Source organism: Sparus aurata, chromosome 17 (genome assembly GCF_900880675.1).
Source record: "Sparus aurata chromosome 17, fSpaAur1.1, whole genome shotgun sequence".
Classification (NCBI taxonomy): Eukaryota; Metazoa; Chordata; class Actinopteri; order Spariformes; family Sparidae; genus Sparus; species Sparus aurata.
This window is the reverse complement of record NC_044203.1, coordinates 6,713,877-6,737,952: the sequence shown is the minus strand read 5'-3', so window position 1 is coordinate 6,737,952 and position 24,076 is coordinate 6,713,877. Positions and strand designations below refer to the sequence as shown.

The 24,076-nt window shown below is 40.4% G+C and overlaps 1 protein-coding gene across 14 annotated transcripts in view; it reads left to right on the top strand.

The window, feature by feature from the left end:
* cep162 (centrosomal protein 162) overlaps positions 1-22,884 on the top strand; it is a 30,599-nt gene extending 7,715 nt beyond the window's left edge. For 5 of the 14 annotated variants that reach the window (XM_030395005.1, XM_030395002.1, XM_030395007.1 and 2 more), the window contains exons 4-31: positions 951-1,010; positions 2,447-2,722; positions 3,659-3,805; positions 4,414-4,591; positions 5,288-5,367; positions 5,441-5,508; positions 7,144-7,174; positions 7,661-7,735; positions 8,065-8,262; positions 10,070-10,151; positions 11,262-11,526; positions 12,495-12,690; positions 12,951-13,102; positions 13,456-13,605; positions 14,844-14,975; positions 15,071-15,183; positions 15,301-15,400; positions 15,482-15,608; positions 15,773-15,936; positions 16,239-16,343; positions 16,450-16,686; positions 17,582-17,776; positions 18,033-18,351; positions 19,275-19,407; positions 19,482-19,623; positions 19,710-19,808; positions 21,690-21,824; positions 22,311-22,884. In XM_030395005.1, the coding sequence (XP_030250865.1) occupies positions 951-1,010; positions 2,447-2,722; positions 3,659-3,805; positions 4,414-4,591; positions 5,288-5,367; positions 5,441-5,508; positions 7,144-7,174; positions 7,661-7,735; positions 8,065-8,262; positions 10,070-10,151; positions 11,262-11,526; positions 12,495-12,690; positions 12,951-13,102; positions 13,456-13,605; positions 14,844-14,975; positions 15,071-15,183; positions 15,301-15,400; positions 15,482-15,608; positions 15,773-15,936; positions 16,239-16,343; positions 16,450-16,686; positions 17,582-17,776; positions 18,033-18,351; positions 19,275-19,407; positions 19,482-19,623; positions 19,710-19,808; positions 21,690-21,824; positions 22,311-22,508 (4,157 nt within the window). In that variant the 3' untranslated portion in view covers positions 22,509-22,884. The remainder of the gene's footprint in view (positions 1-950; positions 1,011-2,446; positions 2,723-3,658; positions 3,806-4,413; positions 4,592-5,287; positions 5,368-5,440; positions 5,509-7,143; positions 7,175-7,660; positions 7,736-8,064; positions 8,263-10,069; positions 10,152-11,261; positions 11,527-12,494; positions 12,691-12,950; positions 13,103-13,455; positions 13,606-14,843; positions 14,976-15,070; positions 15,184-15,300; positions 15,401-15,481; positions 15,609-15,772; positions 15,937-16,238; positions 16,344-16,449; positions 16,687-17,581; positions 17,777-18,032; positions 18,352-19,274; positions 19,408-19,481; positions 19,624-19,709; positions 19,809-21,689; positions 21,825-22,310) is intronic. The other 9 variants (XM_030395006.1, XM_030395003.1, XM_030395011.1 and 6 more) reach the window with 5 other exon arrangements.
* The last annotated feature ends 1,192 nt before the right edge of the window (positions 22,885-24,076 follow it).

Here is a 24,076-nt window from a genome sequence, read left to right as displayed (position 1 = left end):
TTACCAGCTAATCATTACCCGGTGCATTTTTGCCATGCTGCCTTTCTGAAGCATGAGTAACGTTATTTCTCTAAATCAATTCAGCTACTTCAGAGCGTCCTGAACAGAAAACTAACATTATTATAACTGACTGGTCACTTGAAAGACACTTTTGCTAACCAGTACCCATAAAGACAAAGCTAAATACCGGAGTTAGCATACAAGCTAACAAGCTAGATTTAGCAACAAGCTACGTAGCTCGACTGCAACATCGTAAGGCGATATGTGCTATTGCGAGTATCACTGTAACTGCCGCCACCATAGCCTTGTGGTTAAAACATAGTATGAAACATATATCAAGCAGGGGTCCTTACTTGTCCAGCAGAAAAGCTGCTAACTCTGCATCACTCTTAAGTCCTTACAAATCCCACAGCTCCCTCCACCTCTGAAATGACACTCTGAAATGTATCCTAGTCTCTGCTCTGGCTGGACCCACTGCCCAGTAGGCACTCCGTGAGTGAGGGGGTTTGCCAGCAGGATATGAACGAGAATGATTGACACTTCTCAGACACTCCCCTTGGCTCTGATTGGTTGTGTTGATCCAGAAGCGGTGGATTCTTGCAAACCAAATTACAGCCACTGGGTGGAGCCACAGACAGCTGACCTGTATCTTATTTTACTGTCAGATTGTAATGACAATTTTAACAAAAAAATAGTTACAGACTACAGCTTTAATCTTGCTTTTGTGCAGAGCATGCATTAAAAGGTTATTTAACAAGGTTGATCTTTGAATTTTGGTCTTAAATACATATCAATTGCTTTAAAGGCCAAATGTTTCACCATACCTTTATAATAATCAAGAGCACTGCAAAACTGTACAGGAAACTTGGTGTGCATTCACAGGTCTGTATGTCAGTTCCTTATCTCCTGATTTCAAAGACTGTCCTTTTCTGTGTTTCCTCTTTCTCAAGCAGAGCTGGCCAAAAGCAGATTTATCAAAGCCAGAAAGTCTCAGCCTGAGGACAACAATGGTGAGAACGAGTGGAGAAAAGTCTCACTCTCACAACAGAGAGCTCAGAGTTATTTTAAACCACATCCAAATTGAGCTAATTTATTTTAAAAACACTGTTAATGTGTGAAAATGTCCGCAATGTCTCAGCTGGTTAAACACTACTCAGTCCCCTCCTACTCTGTTCTGACCTATACATTTAATTCAGTTTAACGTATGATGTAGTTGTTGATATATACATATTTATTTCTGTTTCTTGTTGTCAGACAACAGCCTGAGTGTGATATAGTCATTTGATTTTGGCTAACAAAGAGTCATGCAGTCATTCCTAAGCTGAACAAATCAGTGTTATTTTAGGAGTGTTACATCATCAGACAGGTAATTGACAGTCCGTTTAGCATTTTCAGATGCATTCACCCTGGAGATGGTTTCGCTTTGGATGGGAGAAATGCTTCCTCTGTGTACACGAAGTTCTGAAATGGAGGGGAAAAATATGTGTTTGCGTAATTCAGCAGGCTACATTGAATATGTCATGAATGTGAACCACTCACAGAGCGGCTACTGCAACACTGTAATCAGTGAGACTGGACATGCCAGGTGTGAGTGCAGAACGTAAGTGGTGTCATGGAGATGTGCTTTGCAAACTTTCAAATTACCCAGTCTTGTATTTTTATTTTTTACTCGAGGTGTGCAAGAACCTTTTACACAGTTTGGTTTTAAGAGTTTCTATTATTAGTTAACGTTTCCTTTCACCCGTGCCCTCTGATGGTAGCTGATAAGAGAGATTGACATAGCAGACTAAATGACAGAGAAACATTTTAGATCAAATAAAAGATAAGATAAGATGTCCCATTATTGATCCTTGTAGGGGAAATTCAATTTGACCAGCAGCAGGAGAGAAAAAGTAGTAGTGCTTGAGGGTATGGATTGTACACAACAAAATAAAAGTATAAAATAAAATAAGAATAGACTTACAGTAAATTAGATTAAATGGAATAGACATTTTTATGCAGTAAATGGATCTGTATGCATAAATCTGTACAATCTTTATGTAAATGTGCAATGTGCAAAGATTTCCTGAGCTATACTTACAGTGTGTACACTCATACAGACTGTTGATGAGTGATCAGAGCAATTATTGCTCAATTTCTTTATCTCTATTATAGCTTACCATAGTCTGTACTTGTTTACATACCCAGATTACACAAACTCCATAAAAAGTTTTGAAAAAACTACAGAGAAAGGATACAATCCCAACAAAAATTCACTGTCTTGTTTTGACCGGTGACTCACACACAGCCCTACGCAGTACATGCCCCTCAGGAGTTGCCTGTTTCAAGATACATTCCGCTGCACAATCGCTCAGAGAGCAGTCCACATACATTACGTGTTCAAATAGCAATTTCAGTTTTCACTGGGCATTGCATCATCATTATTTTCTCTTCTTGCTGTCTGAAGTTGTCAGTGCAGAGCCTTTTCATAAGCCGGTCCCCAAACCTCGCAGCAAAGCTCTGGATAAACTGGTTGACTTGGATGTGACGCACAAAAATACAGTTTTGGAGGTTTCCCAGACTGTGGAAAGACAGAGAACTTCATCTGATGACTGGCACTCTGCCAGTCTTAGTCTCACTCATGATGACCATCAGTGTGTGTCAGGACAGAGGAGCCCTGATGAGACACATTGTAATGATACTCCCCCAGCCAGCACCGATTCCCAGGGGGACAGTGAAGATGGTAACTTCAACTCAAAACCCTTAAAGACTTTGGTAGTGCTGCATTAGTCTCACAGCAGTAGAGTGATAGACATCACAAGCCCCACTAGTTCCCTCAAGTTGTGTAATTGTACAGTCTGTTTTTAGTATCCTGCCACATAGACCTGAAGAATAACAGTGTTGTTTGTTTGCTCATGGATGAAGTAGATTTTGCCAGATAGAGGTTCTTCCTGATGATGCTGACATGAATATATTCTGATCAGCTGACAACTACATTTATTTACCTTTTAAACCTAAATGTGCCTGGTTTTATTTTGAAATGTAATTATTTGTGAAATGGCATTTTACAACTGAACATGATCTGATCTGCATCATAAATTATTTCCCTGTAACATTTGTCATCAATGCATCTATAATCTTAAACTATAAAACAAATGAAGTTTGTGACTATTTTGTTGTGATTTTGTAAGTTGTGAAAGCCAATTTCCAGTAAAGTTCAGATCCATAGTTTGTTCTTATGTGTTTGTCCTCATGTACTAGTGTGTAAAGTGTGAAGCAGTCCTCTTTGTTGAATAGAGTGGTGCAGTCTGTAGTCCTTAAACCTAGAAATGGGATAGCATTTTTGCAAATCAAGTCTGTAGGTCTTTTGAATGGGTTGTCAGTTAAATGCCAGATAAAGGTCTGTGATTACCACAGGCTTAAGATATTTACCTTTTCATTAAATGTTCCATAGTTTGATTATAATACTCTCCTGTGTGTTAAAAACAGCAGATGCTAACAACTCTTAACTTTACAACTTGTACATTGATCAGTTTAGAGAGAATGTGTATAGTAATTGTGACGCTTTGAGGTGGTGACATCATGCGACCGCAGTGTAGTCTGTATACAGCTTAACATTAGCCTTTTACTTTTAATTTAAGGCTTCCCATATTGCTTCCCTATTGCATGTTTTTTCTAGGACTGCTTGGTTCTGGGAAGACTTTCAGGAAGTCTTTGAGGAATTCCCAGTCTATTAAGGAGGAGGAGGAGGATCCAGGAGACACTGTTTTGGAGGACGAAGGACTAGAAGTTGCAGCCATCATCAAAGACAGCACTGAGACAGAGGGTGAGTCTTGGACAGAATGAAAAGAAACAAGAGAGACTTACTTATTGGGTCAAGATACTTTGATAAAAAGAATATGTATCTTGATGCTGCTGCATGCATCAAATTGATGATTGCTGCATGTGGGTTTATATATAGAGCAAGAGGTGATCATTGACTTATGTCACACACCATTAGTCGTCTAGTGATTGGAAGGTCGCTGGTTCAAATCCCGGCTCCCTGGGTCCTCAAGCGTCCTTGAACAAGATACTGAAACCCAAATTGCTCCTGAGGGCCCTGCGATGAGCTGGTGACCTGTCCAGGGTGTACCCTGCCTTCGCCCAGAGACAGCTGGGATTGACTCCAGCAACAAACTAAATGTAAAATTACATGAGCATTATCATTTAGAGGTTTTATTATATTGTATATTATAATTTTTTTATTTTGTACTGTATTTTTTTTTTATTTTATACTGTATTATTTACAAAGGCAGCAACTGTATATATACATATATATATATATATATATATATATATATATATATATATATATATATATATATATATATATATATATATTATTGCAAGTATCAGTTATTCTTTCATGTGTGCCGTCTTTTTTTGTGTGTGCAGACTCAGTGATGGTACCAGCTGTGAACACTACCAACATGGGGTTGGACACTCTGGAGGAAGAAGTGGAGAAAGCCAGGTTCTTTGCCCAACTAGAGGCTGGAGCTTCATCAACAATAGATTACTCCAAGCTGAACATAGAGCTGGACTTATCAACTTCTACTACTGGTACAAACCTCAGGTATCTAAATGGAGATACTCAGTAATTGCACCCACTTTCTAGTATACTTACGGACAAAAGTAGTCTGAAACAGATCAATCATGAGAGGTGTCCCACCACACTGGATGCTCCTTGAAACAGTTTTAAGAGCAGGCAGTTGATTGGCAGCTGATTGGGCGAACCATCTGTCTATCACAGGCTTACCTCAACCAATTAGATCAACAACAGTATGATGTAACTACCAGTGCAGCCAGTTGGTAAATCAAACTTTTACTGGAGCCAGTCAGAGTTTCACCTAGAATGGGGTTGTCGCTGGGAGGTTTCTGCTGGCAGCCTAACGGCTATAAGTACATAACATACATATGAGGTGTGATGAGTGAGCAACCATACAAAATGTCCTTGTCTTTTACAAAAAAATTTAAAATGATTATCGCTAAAATGCTGCAATGAATCCTGTGTTTAGTAGCTGAGGTTCATGCTGAATATTTTACTACCCTCTGTGATATTAAATCTGTCCAAATAGGGCTTGGAAGTAACTTTAAAAGTTCATCAGCCGTTGACAGATGTGTGTGAAGTTAGCCTTGAACAGTGGAATGGCATACTAATGGAGCCCACGTCTGCTGTACGGGCTCTGTGATGAAGTGTTTTGCTGCTGCTCTGCCCTTGAAGATCAGGATTTTGACTGTGATGTAATGAGGATGGATATCCTCCCTCCAGGAAAGCTGAGGAAGCAGTAGAGCAGAGTGATGACGATCAAAGGAAGACCAGAGTCACAGAGACCATCAGAGAGTCTCCAGGTAAGAGTAATGAACCCTTGGAAAACTTCTCCTTCTCTGTCTCTGTGTGTCTATCAGCTCTTTTCTCTCTTAGCTTTTACAGGGTCGCCACATTACAGTGAGGATTTCGAGGAAGAGGAGGATGGAAAAGAGCCACACCAGGTTTGTACTCGGATTATATGATCAATCTCAAACTACTTTAGACCTCCGTGATACAAACAATCATCCACATTTGAGCATAGAAGGTAATTTTTGACAAAAAAATTTCACCCATTTACTTTCAACCACATTCGATGACTGGCCCAGTTGAGATATTACCCAATATGGAACTTAAATCACATGACAGGTGTTTGTATATTTGAGGGGAATTGCAAATAATGCGTAAAAAACAGCAGAATATTCCTCTGTCAGCAGTAACTTTTGACTGAGTGCAGTTGTTATATCATTCAGAAGTTACATTCATAGATTTTTTCATATATTTTACTAATTAAGACAACATATGTTTTGCTGAGATCTACTGATTATTTCTTCTTGATTTATTAAACAAATTTCCATCTAAGCTGAACCTTTCCCCATTCTGAATTACACATTTTATGTTTCCCTTGTATTATTTCCATTAACATTTGCAGCTTCGTCTTCATAAAAGCTCTCAGTTTGAGCGTTTCCTTTTTCAGCTTTTGAATTTTGAATTTGAACTTATTTGTATATATTATATTGTATATTTTACATTTTTAGTTTTTCAATTGACTGTTTCTTTCTGGAGTTTATCTATGATCTGATCATTCCTAGACGTGTATTAAAATAATAATCTTCTTTTTAATTGTATTTATTTTAACTGTAATTTCTATTCAGACTTGAATTTGAATTATGGTTCAAATATCCTCCGTACAGAGGATGCCCTAAGCATTTGAACTGGAACTGCAAATTTCTGAACTACCATTTCTGACTGAATGTATGAATGCATCATATTTATAGCTAAACAATCTCAGAAAGTCCATGCAGGCAGCTTCCCACAGACCAATCCCGTAACTTCATCGCTCACTCACTCAGTCACAGATGTCCTGCATTTGTGGGGATGGCCCCAGTGCCATTTAGGCAAAAAGATTGGATGGAGATGTTTTTCTAGAAAGACTGTAAACCTAGTTTTATCATATATACTCTGCATTTATCACTTGACATATACACTGATACAGATGTATCTGCAATAAGGTAATATTGGTGTTATATAGCAACAGTCTATCTTGGTACTATAATGAACAAATGGGATATCTATCGATATATATTATATCCTATCTATATATCTATCTATATATATATATATATATATACATATATAGATATATCTATTATATATATCTACTATATATATATTATATATATATTATATATATATATATATACGATCTATATATATATCTATATATATATTATATGTATGATGATGTATGTATATATTATATATATATATATATATATATATGTATATGTATGTATATATATATATATATATATAATATATATATATGTATATCTATATACTATAATCTATATATATGTATATGTATATATATATATATATATGTATATATATATATATATATATATATATATATATATATATATATATGTATATATATATATATATGTATATGTATATATATATGTGTGTGTGTGTGTATATATGTGTATTTAAAGTACTGTGGCTTCATGCTCTGACCTTTCTTTGTTTATCCTGAAATATCACAAACTGACATCTTACTATATCATTTCTAATTCACACTTTTATCCATTTTTCAGAAGTCTAAAATGTCTCCAATTCTTGCCAAAGGTAAGAGAAAAAGAGATGATATTTCTCTGAAGTCGTGGTTGCATGGGGAGCATTAAAATCTTTCAAAGTGTTTCAAGGAGTGTGATAGCTGATGCGGATGATTTATTAACTGATTCATACTGTTGAATAATCAAACACAACAGGAGCAGACTAAATGCAGACACCATCTTGATAATACTTTATTAATGACCTCACAACAAATTACAGGCTTCCTATTGTATTAATAAGTAACATAATCATTATTTATATTTTCTTAATTCTCTCAAGATGTGAATGTGGCCCTATCACTAACCATACAGTAGTCTTAGAAAGTGTTATATGTGCGATTTTTCATTGTTGAGTCTCCTTCCCAATCTGTATGACCTACCAACCCAAAGTGTCTATAGTATTTACTGGCCTGGAAATGAGACTCAACAATCAATTATCTTTCTCCGTAATTGCTTTTTGCATATCTAAATGTGGTCCCGCTGCATCTTTTTTTCTCAGTTTCTCTCTATGATTCCCTGGATGACACTGGTGGAGATGACAAGAGAAAGGACACAGCAGGATCACTTGACAGAGGTAACACAAACATTTAGGGTCAAGTAAGAGACCAAGCTATTATTAGCTTTTTAGTTTTGTGTCCATATTTGTTAAAAGATGAGAATGTGACAGATATGAGAGCTTGGAAAACACCAGATTTCTCAAGAACAGAGTAATCTTTGTGATTACAGTAGAAATAGACTGAAGGACAGAAGTCATTTTTAGAGAGGAGATACTTTGTGTTTTGTTTCTTATCATACAAATCAAAGGGGGTTTGAATGATTCCCTGCAGTTTCCCCACAAGATCATCTAGATTTTATCTTGCATTGTATTTGATACAGTAAGGGCTGAACTCGTTTTCTGTGCAGGCCAGTCTTATGTGCAGAGTGGCGGGTCAGAGATGGAGGCTCTCCATGAGGCCTACAGACAGATCCATGTTGTGGAAGGTTCAGATGACCACAATCACCATTATTCATCTGTGGGAGGGATCAGCAGCCCCGTGTCTCCATCCTCCCCTCCTCCACAGGCCAGACAGTCTCTTCAGCCTGCTTCAACTAATGAATCAGGTCAGACACTACAATACTGTAACACAGCAGTGGGAAACATTTTTTTCCAGAGGGCCATGCTGACTTACAAAATGTAAGGGAAGAGCCACAAATTGAACAGTTGAATCAAAACCATAAATACATACTGCTTAGTTATGTTAAACTAATTCTCAGGACCAAATGCAGCATTGAACGAATGGTAAATGGTCTTGCATTTTTATAGCGCTTTTCCAGTCTGCTGTCCGCTCAAAGCGCTTTACAATACTTGCCACATTCACCCATTCAAACACACATTTATACTGATGGTGGAGGCTGCAATGCAAGGTGCCAGCTGTTCATCAGGAGCAAATTGGGGTTCAGTAACTTGCTCAAGTACACTTCAACTTGCAGCTGGGGGAGGGGGGCAGTGACCTCCTGATTACCGGTACTAGACGACCCCTGAACTACAGCCAATGTAGTCATTAACCTCTTGATTCATTAACTGCCTTTTATTGATTTTTTGGAGTTTGTTTTAATCTTTGAGGACATCACGGCCTTATTTTGCCCATGTGTGGTGTAAACAGTACTGTGTACTCCCTCTGTCGTCCTGTATAATCCACTGGTCTAACTGGACGAATGATGTATCTACTAAAGCTAAAGCTCAGTTAAGGAGCTGACTCCTCTGAAGTCTGTAGTTAAAGAGTGAATGCATCTGCTTGATTGCATTTCTTTTTGAAACATCTGAGAAATGCAGCCATCTTCTTCCCAGATTTGGAAGACACAACCAGTGACTCCTTTGACGACTGTCAGTATCCCACAATCCATCATGCTCTTTGGTGAAACACTGGGCCAGTCCTCCTAAAATCATCAGTCATGGTAAATGCTGTAAAACACATGACCTTAATCGGTTATAATACCTCTTCAAAAGGCATCATCTCCACTTTTGGTACTGACATCTTTTCATCACTACATAGATCTTACTACAAGCAGTTGCAACTTACACTTTCAGACTGTTGCCTCTTCATCCTGACTAGAGTTTAGATTCTCTGCCCGAGCCCGACCCCGGCCCGACAATATTTCCCGTCACTATCCTCGGGCCGGGTTGGGCCGGGCCCTTAATCAAGCATTTGTGTGTGTGTGTGTTTTTTTTGATAACTCCAAATAATGACTGTATTTCCAGCTAGAAAACACGCATCTCTCTCCTCCCTCCATGTTGCTTGTGTCGCTGTGTGGTGTTACACGCGAGTTGTCCTCGTGCTGAAACGTGGCTCCTCACGCACGTGACGTCACTCCTCGAGACGCAAGAAGAAAGCAAAATATATATTTCTACTAAGGAAAATGACAAAAATAATAGTAACGCACAGTGACTTGAATAAATAACTTTAATCTGATTACTGGTTTGGAAATACTCATTGGTTTGGATTACTCATTACTGAAAAAAGTGGTCAGATTAGAGTAACGCGTTACCGGCGTCACTGATTGTGACAGTGGAGCTTGAGAACGTCAGTTATAACAGCCCACGTATTAAAAAAATGTCAGGTTTAAATCGGGCTCGGGCTCATAATTCCAGTTAATGTGTCAGGCCGGGCCGGGCTCGGACACAACATGCACGGGCCTGTGTCGGGTCGGGCTTGATATTTTGGGCCCGATCTAAGCTCTAATCCTGACCCCTGATAACACTGTGGTTATGGTGAGATCATTTCATTGGGGAGAAGCCGTCAGTTATCCAAAGAGAGCGTTGGCCCAGACTGGGACACATCCACTGTGCTGAGGTGTTTACAAATGCCAAGCCCATGACAGGACTGAAGTATATGTATGATGAATAATTATTGTGTTTGTTTGTGTGTAGAGCTACCCACAGCAGAAGAGCTGATGAGACCCATCCGGCCAGAGAAGGACCAAATCAGAGGCTTCACCCTCCAGCCTGTCAGGTTAGGACTGCGAACTTCTACTAGGACTCATCCAAATGATGACATCACAAAACATCTACCGACTGATTTGTTCATTTCTTGATTCTTCACTGGTTGGTCTGACCGTCAAGAGGATCCTGATACTTTGGGGGACAGAGATCTGGCACTGCTGATTAGCCTCAGTATTGTATTTATTATTTAAACTTGAAATATACAGTGTCAGCCAATTGGACTTGTTAACATTTTTTCTTCAGTTTACATCAAACAAAATGGACTATACCATCAAAATATTAAAAGCATAAATGGTAAAGTTATGAATAATAACAAAAATGATAACGTCAGCCCTGTGATGAACTGGGGTTTACCTTGCTGTGAACTAATTAGTCTACCTGCACAAGTGCTGACAGCTGTTGTGTGTGTGAACAGACAACTGTTGTTTTTGTTGTGTTATTACATGCAGTTAACAAGAATACATATTATCTACCTGCTGTCCAAAGTATTTGTATGATGAAACTTTGTCGATCAACACACATCTACTTCAGTGAAGTTTATGAATCAGATTTTTTGCAGTTGAAGATCAACAGCGTGGTGTAGGCTTACCCGGAAGTTGGCACCGCCCTAGTTCCCTCGACAAGAGGCCTATGGGATTTCTGACTCTTTACCACAGCACTGTATTGGAATCAATTTGAGGAGCTGAAAATGCAGTTTGAGTTTTTAATTATGAAGTGGTTATCAGTTCACAGCATGTGGAGTTTTTCTCTTTTAACTGTTATTTCTAAAGTGCTCTACTTTCTATAAAGGCTCTTTCATTTACTAAAGTAACGGTCCACATTTTGACGAATATTCTTCTTTGCCATTAAAACTGCTGGCAGATGAGAAGATCCATGTCACTTTCCTGTATTTCCCTACAGTGAAAGGTAGACTATGTGTGTAGGGTTTAATACATGGGGGGAAAACTGGAAGCAAAGGGAAGCTGTTAGATAAAAGCCATCAGAAGTGAGAAAAAAACACATTCTTCAAAATTCAAACCAGGATTCTACAGTTCTACAGTTTGACAAACAAGTGACAACAGTAACACAGAATGTTTTCTAATTTTGAATGGGGTTTTCTTTTCTTGTTTTCGAATTATAGTGCTGTTGAACCTGACCAAGAAAAAACATCCCACTTCTTTGAAAGGACTTTCCCAGATCCGATTCCACCAGATTCACAACTGAAGCGCCCAGGAGCAGCTTACCCCATTGCAGGGTTAAAGGGAGAAAAGAGATTGCACTCCCCAGACCCTCCCAACCATAACCTGGCATGGAGCATCAGACAGGAAGTAGAGAGGCTGATGCAGGATCAGAACAAATATTCATCTGAATCCTCTTCTCAGGCTGACAAAGCTAAGAAACAACCGGTGAGGCGTACTTCCAATCTTTGTCCATTTCAGTGCTTGGATTTGTAGGTGCATTGAGCAGACCTCTTAAATGCACAGTATTTAGTTCTTCCAGCGAGGGGGCTGTCAGTCAAAACAACAACAAAACAAAACATGTAGTTTTAAAATGCCATGAAGAAGCGTGGGATCATCAGTTGTTGTCTTCAATGTCAACCATCATTGCTGATGAAAATCAGTATGAGGTAATGTTTTAAAGTTTTACACATGTTACGTTTGAGCTGTTTTTTCTAGTTTCATTGAAACATTTTGGATAATTTAAGTACACAACTTAACAAAATATATAACAAAGGTCTAGCTGTTTAAAAATAAAAGTGAACATGTAAATAACAGTTGTTGTCAGGAGATTAAATCAGTGATCTGTTGATCTTTACAAATCCAGATGTCATAGTCTCACAATGACCAAGCGTTAAGTGCTTAGAAAAATGTTTAAATCCAATTGAATCAAGATCAGAACAAGATCTAGGGAATTGTTACACCTAGCGGGAATGCTGCATATCATATCTATAAAGCAGCAGTTCTCCAAAAAATACAATTCCTAATTTGTAAGGTTAGTGGAGGGATCAGATCCAGACAGGGATGCAGATTTCTTTCACTGATAGTCGGCGGCCTGAAGAATCAATTATCGATTAATCACTGGGAATATATTAATTATGTTGGACATTTTTTTATTAGAAAACTGTTTTAACCACTGATGTGGTTGTGTTGGATGCAAAATCAGAGTTTGCTACATTAGGAGACAAAAGAACAGATAAAGTTATTTGAAAAATAAACCAAACGACACAACGACTGTGAAGTGTGTCTCATCTGTCGCTATTCAACCACTGGCACATCAACATCCAATTTTAAACAGAGAACACCTGCACCACACATGCCACTGTATCATTTTGTTCCTTGTTTTTGATATTATCATTATGTACATTTTTCCCCAGGCCTTCCATGGCTCCACGATTTCTCATCCCTCTACATCTTCAGTGAGGAAACCCACCGTGTCTTCTGTGAGAGGCAGGAGAGTGGAGAGGGGTATAGCACCACCTTCCAGAGCTCAGTCTGCTGTGTCCCGTCCTCTGCAGCATGCACAAGAAAAGGCCAAATTCACAAAGAGCCAAGGAAAAGATGAGCACACCGGTTAGTTGTGACACACGTGAAAAAATCAAGTCATTAAACTCTTGAGATAATTTGAGATATGTCTCTCTGATGATACTGCGTGAAAAAACCTTGCAATGATTAAAATGCGACAAAAAATCTATATTTATTTTTGTTTGCTTTTAAATCTTTGCCCTTTATGTTTTTCAGGATTAATAGTCCCCCTTTATGAATCGGTTCATATCTTCATCATGCAGCATGGAGCTGTGTGATTGATGTGTCTTTTATGTTTGTTTGATTAGCAGAGCCAGGTGTGAAGGTGAGCAGTGAGCTGGTGGCGTCTGTTCAGTCCCTGGTGGCTGTCCTGCAGCAGCAGATAGACACCAGCAGTCACCACCAGGATGCTACACACACACTGGAAGCCAGGCAGGCGCATTCTCTTCCAGAGGACAATGTAATAAAATACATTTTCATCTGAAATGTGTTGTTAATACCTGACTTGTTTGAATAAGAACCTTGCTTAAAGGTCTTCAGTATGCTTTTAATGGCTATATTCATGATGTAATGCTAACTCTGCGTTATGATAAAAAAGACTAAAGCTTGCGGATCCCGCTTAGAAAGTCAGCATGCAGAGGAACCTGTACTGCAGAATGGAGATATAACAGAACTTTTTTATTTTAATAACTTTAAGTAAGAATAGACAATTAAGTGTTTAAGAAGCAGAAGACCTACTCAGTCTCTTTACAGAGAAACAGTTTTTAATAGAACAGTTTTGACGCTCTGTTGTTATATGTTCTGAACATACAGGCCCAACATACACAGACATGCACACTCCACTCTCAGGTGGAGGAGCTGAGAGTCCAGCTGGCTCACAAAGAGAGGGAGCTGCAGGTGGCGAAGGAAGGAGCAGAAGAGCTAAACTCACTCAGGCAACAGAACTACCTACTGCAAAGCAAGGTGCACAAACACACTCGCAACACCAGACAAAACCATCGACTAAGACATGAAGTCCATTCCTCTGTCGCCACACTCCTACCGCACTGTGTGATTGAGATTGGGGGTGGTTGGCTATAGACTGTTTTTTTTCTTATCTGACCTAGTGTTTTTTTGTTACAGCTGACTTAGTATGCTCACATTAAAACACTGTCTTTTTGTCGAGGATGAAAAGCACATAGATGTGTGATCATTTCAGGGTCAGAGCCAGGTGTTGTGCCATCATTATGGTGTGGGAGTGATAATATTTGGACTTCAAATATCACCCAAAAATGTGTGTTTCTCCTCTTACTGTGCTGTTTATCCATCAGCATTGATCTAGTGAGTTTTGGAGAGTAGAGATGTCTGTCTTCTCTCAAATATAATGAAATTAGAGGGTTCTCGACTTGTGGCGCCAAAAAAAAGATACATTTGAAAATCTCGGCAGCAATGTCTCTTCACAGAAATCATGACATGGTTACACAGACCTTGTAGTGAGAAATTTCATGTTGGAACTATTTTTATTTGCACCCACCAGCCAGCAGAATGAAGCATGTAGCATATAGTGGACAAGAGGCTTGTGCTCAGGCCAGTACAGGACGTCATTTTACATTATTAACATCTGTCACCACTCGATGTGAGTAGCTGCCCGATCTAAGTAGTGCAGAAAAAGTAAAACTGCACATTTGTTAAGTTTGTTAATGATTTTGATTCAATTTACTGTCATTATTTGGAAAGCAGCTTGTGGTGGCCTTTTGTAGCATAGCATTATTTTCAATTAATTAAATTCGAAGGAGCATAATTGACTCGCAAATAATAAGAACAATCTTGCCAAAGCACAGATGCAAATGTTGTCCAAATATTTGGAGAGTACACAATAACAGCAATATTAACATCTGACAAAATGCAGTGCTATGATCCCAAAAAATCATCAGCAAATATGATCACTTTCTGGTTTTGCTAAGTATGTATTCTTAATTTAGGCGTGAACTGTTCCTTTAAAGCTGAGAAACAAGCAACACAGACAGGTTATATTTGGGACAATACTGCAATACTGACTGCACTACTTACCAGACAGAACTACACACAGAGCTGCTGTTAGTGTTCATGCTCCAGGTGAAGAGTGTGTATCCAAACACTGTCACAACAGTTCTACACATCTCTCTGCTGCAGGGATTTTAATGTATGCTTATTGTAGGCCGTGTTTTTTTCCCCCTCCTCAGCTGCGGAGTGCAGAGGAAGCGGGTCAGAAGAAGAGATGGACTGATGCTGCTGACTCTGCTGAAGTGGAGAGGCTCCAGCAGATGGAGAAAGACAGAAAAGAGCAGGAAATGCTCATAAAAGGTTACCAACAGGTCTGTTTGCCTTAATGCTTACCTCTTCACACACGCTTTGATGCAGACTAGTTATGTATTAATAACTGCATTTAAACATTAATGCTATTTTACAGGAGAATGAGAAGCTCTATTTGCAGATGAAGGCTGAGCAGGTCAGGAGTAAAGCCAACGAGGAAGCCATGTTCAGTGAAAACCAGAGGCTGCTGAATGAGCTGGCTTTGTCTAGGTGTGTCTCTCAGAGCTGCTTATTCAAAGTTAATGTTCGCCTACTTATGAAAGTCAGTTATGTTTTGAAATGTATTTTTTCAATGTTGTTTGTGTTCTTTATGGCTATCTCCACCAGGGAGCAGCTACATAAAACTTCTAGGGCTGTGGGAAATGTCTGCTCAATGGATCACACTCAGCGCATTACAGACCTGTTAGCTCAATTAAATACATTTCAGGTAAGTGCCACTGAAATACTGTTTAACATAAGTTCTCTTTCAGGCCCTTCACTTACCACAGAGATATGTTTGCATGTGCAGAGGAACGAGGACAAGCTGTCTGAGGACATCCACAGACTGAAACAAGAAAAGCAATCTCTGGATGTAGATCTGCAGCTGATGAAGAAAGAGAGAGATCTGGCTAAAGCTCAGGCCATGTCCGCCTCAGGTAAGACTGGATACAGCGCAGTGTAGTGCAATTTAAGTTCAAGGATCATGAAAACTATTGAACGTTTAGAAGAAGCTCCCAATTCTTACAAAGCCTTTATGCTATATATGCATAAGTGATCTTCCGTTAGACGTGACAGTGAGTATCCATTCTGAATATGTCAGGTGACAGGACTTTTGAGACGCATGTCCTAGAAGACAGGCACAGAGAGGAGGTGGCGGCCCTGAAGAAGAAGCTGCAGTGGTTTGCTGAGAACCAGGAGCTTCTGGACAGAGATGCTGGCAGACTGAAGGCTGCTACAGCTGAGATACAACGACTCAAAGAGCAGGTGAGGCTCCGCTGTCACATTCTGTTTATACTGTCATTTGATTTACCTTCAGTAGAGTCCACCTCATCTTATCCCCTTCACACCATAGCATATCAGAGAACACTCTGATTGGTCACATCACGATAACCTTCACCTTCATTTGAAATGAGATTTTTTTTATGACAAGCCGACCATGCCAAGCTAAAGAAACCATTAATTCAACCAGGTTCATCTTAAGTCTTAGTATCTGCTATAATATAGGGTGGAACTTACAGTTTAGTGTTGCGTACTGCGTTGGAAGTAACCCGTTGTCTCCATTCCAGGTAGAAAAACTGAAAATGGATGTCGGCAAAAGAAGCAGTGAGCATCAGAGAAAGGCCAAAGAGAAATCCGTGGACATTAAGAGGATGCAGGACCTGGAGCGACAGGTTATCACTCAAACAAACAAGCTGACTTATCCAACTTGTTACACTCCCTCACCTCCCCCTCCAGCTCCTGTCTCTTCAGTGTTGAAGAGTTTTTCTGTCTCTACAGGTCAAAGAGCTGGAGCAGATACTAAGACACAGAAACCCAAACTCCCTGCCTGCTCTGATCTACGCTGCAGCCACAGCCGGTAGTCATGACGACGAGCCAACCAGGACATCCCCACCCAGCAGGATCAGTGCCCTGCTGGAGCGCAGGATTCAGCGCCTGGAGGCTGAGCTGGAGAGTCATGATGAGGAGGCCAAGCGCAGCCTGCGGGCCATGGAACAACAGTTCCACAGGTTCAAGGTACAGTTCAAGTCAATACAGCACACTGCACAAATGTCTACTGATGGAATAAAAGCACTGAATGTGATATTACAGCAAGTGACAAGTGTGAAAACTTATCTTATTTCACAAAATGATAAATGATGGAGTAATATAACATCTTCCAGTTTATTATATATACACATGACTATTAAAACTTTTACATAATGAATTTTCAAGTAAATTAAAACAGTCCTTGTTGGAAAAATCCACAGTCAAAATAACCCAAAACATGTGTTTTTCACCTCTGAAGCTATAATAGCTGCATCTGTGCCATGCAGTTCCTGTAACTGTAACCATCCAGCAACAACTATTTAAATAAATACATGTGGCAAAGTTTCCTCAGGGTCTCTTGGATGTTCAGGACACATTTCAACCCAATCCAGTTAAAAAAAGCCTTTGGGGAGGTTTAGAATACACATACAAACAATCACTAAAATGCTGAAATGTAGCTCAGAGGCCCAGACTTCCAAAATGTTTAGAATTTTCATAGTATTCAAAGTATTTGGAGTACAGCTATAGGAGCTGAGGTCTCGTGAAGTAGATGGAAGTTTCAACATGAGGGGAACTGGGAAAAGTTCTGGATTTTGGACGAGTTGACATCCAATGACCCTATACATTAAACCAGTCATATTCCTTCTCCCTGCATGTAACACAGTTTGGCTTTATGGTCTCTGCTCAGTAAACTCACAAATAAATAAATAAGTAAGGTCACACATTACTGAAGAAAACATCTTAATCATCATCACCAAGTTGGTCGCTTATTTTTGTGTCCAACAGTTAGCTCAATTGATTCAGTAAAAAGATATCACAATGTTTATGAAACCAACAAGCAGAAATATACATTTCAACAAGTGTGTTTGTATTCACCATTCAGCTACGCTATGAGCAGCAGATCTCAGAGCTCGAGCAGCAGCTGGAAGCAGCAAACTCAGCAGCGGGGACGGAGTCAAGGGAGTCACAGGTTCCAACACTGGAGCAAGAGCTGCAGCAGGTGAAGGAAACCCACAAGGAGAGAGAACAATCCCTGCAGGACCAGATTGAGTCTCTTCAGCAGCAGCTCAAACACAAGGTTGGTACAGGACATTAAAATGCAGAACCACGCTTTTCGACTTTAGCCTCACTGTTTGCTCTGGCATGCTCTCACAAGTTGATCTGTGTCAACACAAGGTGAATTAAGTAAACACAAGTTAAAGTCAGAATTCTAACCCTAACCCTTTTCTCTGGACATTGGAAATGTTGGACTATGTAAGACGTTGGACCGTATGTTAAGCAAAGGCAAGGAGAGAAAATCAAGTTACAAACTGATGTAAACTTTCCCCACACAGAGCCACCCCAGCCCGGCCAGGCACCAGCGTCAAGCCGAGGAAGCGGTCGGTGTCCGGATAGAACGGCTGAACCAAGAGCTCAGCGCAAAGACACAAAGCATTCGGGAGCTGAGCCGCACCGTGGAGAGACTGCAGAAGGAGAGGAGGAGCATGCTGTGTGTCCCCAGCACACGAGCACACACCCGCTCTACAGACACCAAGCAGCAGGCCGGACCCGTCAGAACACTCTGCTCTGCTACTGCAGGAGAGACATGTGGAGTGAAGGAGACATTTCCAGCTGCTCAGTATGAGAAGACCTACCAGCCCACTGTCTTCACAGGTATCAGTGTGGACAATCTGCCACCTGCTTCATGCTTATTCTAAATGCTTACACACACCTTTTATTTTTGCCATTTCATCAATACCAGAAATGCAGCTGTTAGCGAGTACCTCACTTTTAATATGCTCATTCATACAAAACCAACTCAGCCATGTTGGTTTGTACGCTCAAATTTGGACATTAAAATGCTGTCGAGCAACATTCTAGTCTTCAAAGACAGCGTGGCCTCGCTGAGCTGCAGTGGAGGGGACAGTGACAGAAAGAGGAAATGCTGCACTCACATGAAGTCATTTTAACTTTAAAAGATGACGTTTTGTCTGCTGAAACCTCAATATTCACTTCATCTCAAGAACGCATTGCAAGGACTGTAGATTTTGTTCTCCATCTCTCACACTTCAATCATGTGAGGAGAGGATCATGACGATCAGTGTAGACAAGAGGACCAATCACAGTGACCAAGAACCATTTCAACAATGGGAGACCAGACGAGTTGGCAGCTCAAAAAAAGGATTTTATTTTTCTGTGTTAAAAAAAACATAAATCAGCCAACATACTGATGACCAGCTGAACAAAAAAAAAAACAATGCTGCCATCACGTTGGCTGGGAAGTGAGAATCTCCCCTTAGAAAAGGAGGCTGGGCAACAATTCTTAAAGGAACATGCTCCATGTTAAAATACTTGTATTTCTTCAGTAAAGATAGAAAATACTGTCACAACATCATGGCCGTGACTTCTGTCGAGGTCCCAGTGACGCCTCTGAATAGTATTTGAGGGTAAAGGTTAGTTTGTATCACTGCATAGATGTCTGCTGTGTGTTCAATGCCTATGCACTGTCTTACATGCCTGAAGAAGTCGAGGCTTATGTCACTGCTTCAGCTGAAGGCATTAGGAAGCATTTGCATATTGTTTCATCTGTTTGACAGGCAGTCATATCTCAGAGGTTCAGCAGGAGAACGAGGCTCTGAAGCAGCAGCTGGAGCTGCTGGAACTGCAGAGTAAGCAGGACAAGGAGGCATTAAAGGTTGATGCTACACAAGCCAAGGAGGAGCTGAGCAGGTATGTGTGTCACTGTGAGCACATTAACTGACATTATGTGCAATCAGATAGCTAAATGTAATGTGATCTGTTAGGCTACAGGAGCACTGTGCAGAGCAGCTGTCCTCGATGAAAGCAGAACACCTCAGGGTGTTAGAACAGCTGCGAGCTAGCCATGCCCTGGAGCACTCAGCCTCAAGAGTGGCCGAACTGGCCAATAAGCTCAACACTCAGGAGGTGATGGCTCACTAACCAACCAGTAGCATGTCAACAGGAAGTTGTGAAAATGATCCTGTTGCTTTAACCTTTACATTTACCTGCAGCTAACAGTGAAACACCTACAAGAGCAGCTGAGAGAGCTGCAGGGAGTTAAAGATGCCCTGGCAATATCCAGGACCCGAGAGGACGCTCTGCAGAAGCAGGTGTGGTTACATTCTGATGGTTTCCTACAAAACATTTAATGAGAGATGAAATGAAAAGGGAGATGGCTCATTATATTTCTTTTCGATTTTTGATTTGTGAGACATTTTTTATTATTGATTTTGCAATAGCCACAAATAAAGAAACACCCCACCCATCATCAAATCCTCAAATAGCTAAGTCAACATGTAACAGACGCAATAACCAGTCTTACTGAGACCAAACAGCATTCCTCGAATGGACAGATAAATAAAGCATGTTCTACTAAAGCATATATATATATAAAGTGCTTTCAGAAAGTATTCAGACCCCTTTCACTTTTTTCACATTTTGTTATGTTGCCGCCTTTTGCTAAAATTGTTTAAAATGGAATTTTCCATCACCAATCTACACTCTCTACACCATAACAACAAATCAGAAACATAAACCACATTCACACACGTATTCAGACCCTTTGCTATGACACTTGACATTTAGCCCAGGTGCCTCCCATTTCTCCTCCCTGACTGGAGTCCACCTGTGGTAAATTCAATTAACTGACCATGATTTGGAAAGGCACACATCTGTCTACATTTATAAGGTCTCACAGCTGACAGTGTATGTCAGAGCAAATACCAAGAGCACAGTGGCCTCAATAATTCTTAAATGGAAGAAGTTTGGAACAGCCCGGTCTCTTCCTAGAGCTGGCCTCTCTGCCAAACTGAGCAGCCGGAGGAGAAAGGCCTTGATATGAGAGGTGATCAAGAACCCAGTGGTGACTCTGGCTGAGCTCCACAGATCCTGTGTAGAGATGGGAGAGTCCTCCAGAAGGACAACCATCACTGCAACACCATTCGGGCTTTATGGCCGAGTGGCCAGACGGAAGCCTCTCAAAAAAAATGACACTCAGACGAAACAAGATTCTCTGATCTGATGAAACCAAGATTGAACTGTTTGGCCTGAATTCTAAGCATAATTTGTGGAGGAAATCAGGCATCGCTCATCACCTCCCCAGTACCATCCCAAGTGAAGCATGGTGGTGGCAGCATCATGCTTTGGGGGTGTTTTTCAGTGGCAGAGGCTGGCGACTGGTCAGGGTTGAGGGAAAGCTGAATGAAGTACAGAGATATCCTTAAGAGTACTCAGGACATCAGACTGGACTGAAGGTTCATCCTCCAACAGGACAACGACCCTGAGCACACAGCCAAGAGAACGCAGGAGGGCTTAGGGACAACAGAGCCCTGACTTGGGTGCCAACAACCCATGTACAGAGGCTGTGTTGTCATTATGGCTGGTGTAGTTTGATGATGGAACAATCATCTTAAACAATTTTAGCATAAGGCTGCAAAATAAAGACTAAACAAATTGAAAACAGTGAAACGGTCTGAATGCACTATATGTAGACTCCAGGCACCAGAAACCCATTGGAACACTCATAATTATAACACTACATACAACGTACTCAGATGAAAGTGGATTAAAGAAAGAAAAGAATGTGAGTTGAGCGTGTCAGCACAGAGTAGCTTCTTAACAGCAGCTAGCAATATTTTTCTCCTGCCATGTTGAGAGATCTAGAGCAGAATCAAAAACACATAACTTTTGCAACATCCCCAACACACGCAAACATTGGTGAATTGCAGTGTGGTGATCATATGGCAATATGGCTGAAACATGTTTTCTTGAATTAGATTTTTTTTAACAGAATAGAAAGCTGAAGTCTCCCCCCGACTCCAAGCTAGCTTCTGTGTGGGTTTATTCAGTTTGTCTGCAAAGCTGAAATAAGTTCCTGGGGTTTTTCTGTCTCTCTACAGTATTATCACATTTCATTTGAACCAAGATAGATATATAAAATAAATATTTCTTATCATTTTGACATGAAGTCACTGCTTCCACTGTGTGTTTAGCTGACCAGACTGCTGAAGGAGCTGAAGGAGTCTAAAGAAGCTCAAAGCCCAGAGGTGAAGCTCATGTGTAGCCTGGAGAGGAAGATCCTCAACATGGAGCTCAGACACCAACACAGAGAGAAGGAGCTGCAGCAGGTTTGGATGACGGAACATCTTGTTGTTTACAGCTTGCATTAAAAGTGCTTATGACTGCTCAAATGTGGCTTTGAGTTACAACTGAACATTTGGCCGCTTATGGTAGAAAATACAGCGATGTACAGTATATTGTGTATGTATGCTGTATATCATCAGGACCTGATTATTGTTTGTTCATGTATTTGGTTTAGTATCAACGTGAACACATCAGCGCTCGTTCAAACAGGAGGAAGAGGAGTAGGAAGAAGTAAAAATGATCTAATGCTCCATCTTTTTTCACTACCTAATTACACTGTTATTACATAAAACAAAACCCGACAAAATTCTTAAGTAAAGCAAAAAAGAAGCAAACAAAAAGCAAGTGATCCCAGTTGTTAGCAGTTCAACCCAAATGCACTTTGGTTAAGGCAAGTTATATATCAGCTGTCACAGACTGACTTAGTGACACTGGCTAACCTCAGTTACTGTCTGTCGCTCTCCTGACAGGTGATTGGTGGGTCGTGGCAGACTGTAGATGCTGATCAGCAGTCAGAGGTGGAGCACTGGAAGCATCTGGCACAGGACAAGAGCAGAGAGCTGGAGGCTTTCCGTCTGGAGCTGGACTCCATCCTGAACATCCTGAGACATCTCCAGAGACAGGGGGTGGTCCTCCCACTCACAGCCCCCTCCACCCACATAAAATGATGCACAGACAATGTTTTGACCCATGAGTATCAGTGACAGCTGATGCTGATAATGGTGGAATGAAGCCAAAGATAGACAACAGAAGCAATAATCAATATGTTGGCATTCAGTATGTTAGTTCAGGTAAAGGACTTGTCATTGACAGCAAGATATTTGTCATACCCTACATGTCATGTCAGACATGGACAGTGCTTCCTGATCCAAATCAGCCATATTTAACATTGAGTTGTGGAATGTGTAAAGTCTGTAGACAAAAAAACGTCTTTTTATACAAACCGTGTGTTCATTTCTGTGTATGTTAGTTTCTACTTTGTATGTGAATTATTGTAACTTATTAAAAATGTGTTGTGAAAATAAATGTTTATTTCAGTTTAAACTGTTATCAAGTGTATTTAATGTTTCCTTCCATACACTGTGCACTAATGCACAACAAAATTTGACATGCTCCTTACAGGTATTAATGAAGGATTTACTCTCTGTTACTCTATTCTCTTCTAAATGCCAAACACTCATTTGCATACTTAAAGCAACATAATGTAGGAATTGGCCTTTTGTGTGATTTGGACAACACGACTGTTGTAAATACAAATCCCAAATCTGTAACAATTTGTCAGACATTATGTAGGTTCTAATTATAGACTAAACAATGTTGTAATGCTGTGGTCCTACCTTACCCTGAAGTTACACAGTGCAGAAACAAGTGATAGGGGGCAGAGTGGCTGAGACAAACACCATTCACTCTAAGACACTGTCCCATCAAAATGATTTTTAAGCTGTTATTTTCATGTCCTCTCCTCTCGTTCCCTCTCCTCCTCCTCCCCCTCCTCCCCCTCCTCCTCCTCCTCCTCCTCCTCCGTCTCCTCCTCCTCATTAAAAATACAAATCTAGCAGCAGTTGTCACATTTCAGCAGCGGAGGTCCACCACTGCCAGATGCATATAGGGAAAACCTGGAGTCTCACCGATCCATTCAGCTGAAATGAGAGGCAGCAACAAGGCTGTCTTCAAAGCCACCTGCTCCAGTGGTTCAAAAGGCGGGGCCAGAGAGGGCAAACAAATCAATGGGTCGGTGAGTGACATCTGCACACGCCCAGGATCAGGTGAGACCAGACAGTCTTTTCACATGGTGTGTTCCAACAAGAGAACGTAGAAGTAGTGAACACAGCTTTTAATCAAGAGTAGGAAGACGCTGTTCTTCTGACTGGCAGTTCAAAAACAGCAAAGTCAGTTAAGTCTTACTTCCGAGATTGTGGTAGTTATTAAAAGTGGTGATGTGAAGCACCATTATAAGTGAAACATCAGGGCATATTTAGAGCCAACAGCCACTTAAATCCCAACAGAGAGCATATATGGCACTGAATCAAATGCAAGTTTAACATTATGGACCCTTGTGTCTGTAGATCACCAGTGGTGCAGGCTTGCTAACAACGTTACTGTTCTGGTTCACTCTCGCTGCTCACCTAAGTGTGTTTTGTTCTCGAGGTCTTCATGGATCCACGTCACTTCAGTATATGAATCATGTTCTCCAGGGTGTTAACCTGAACAGTCCTGTGAGGTAAACACGATTTAG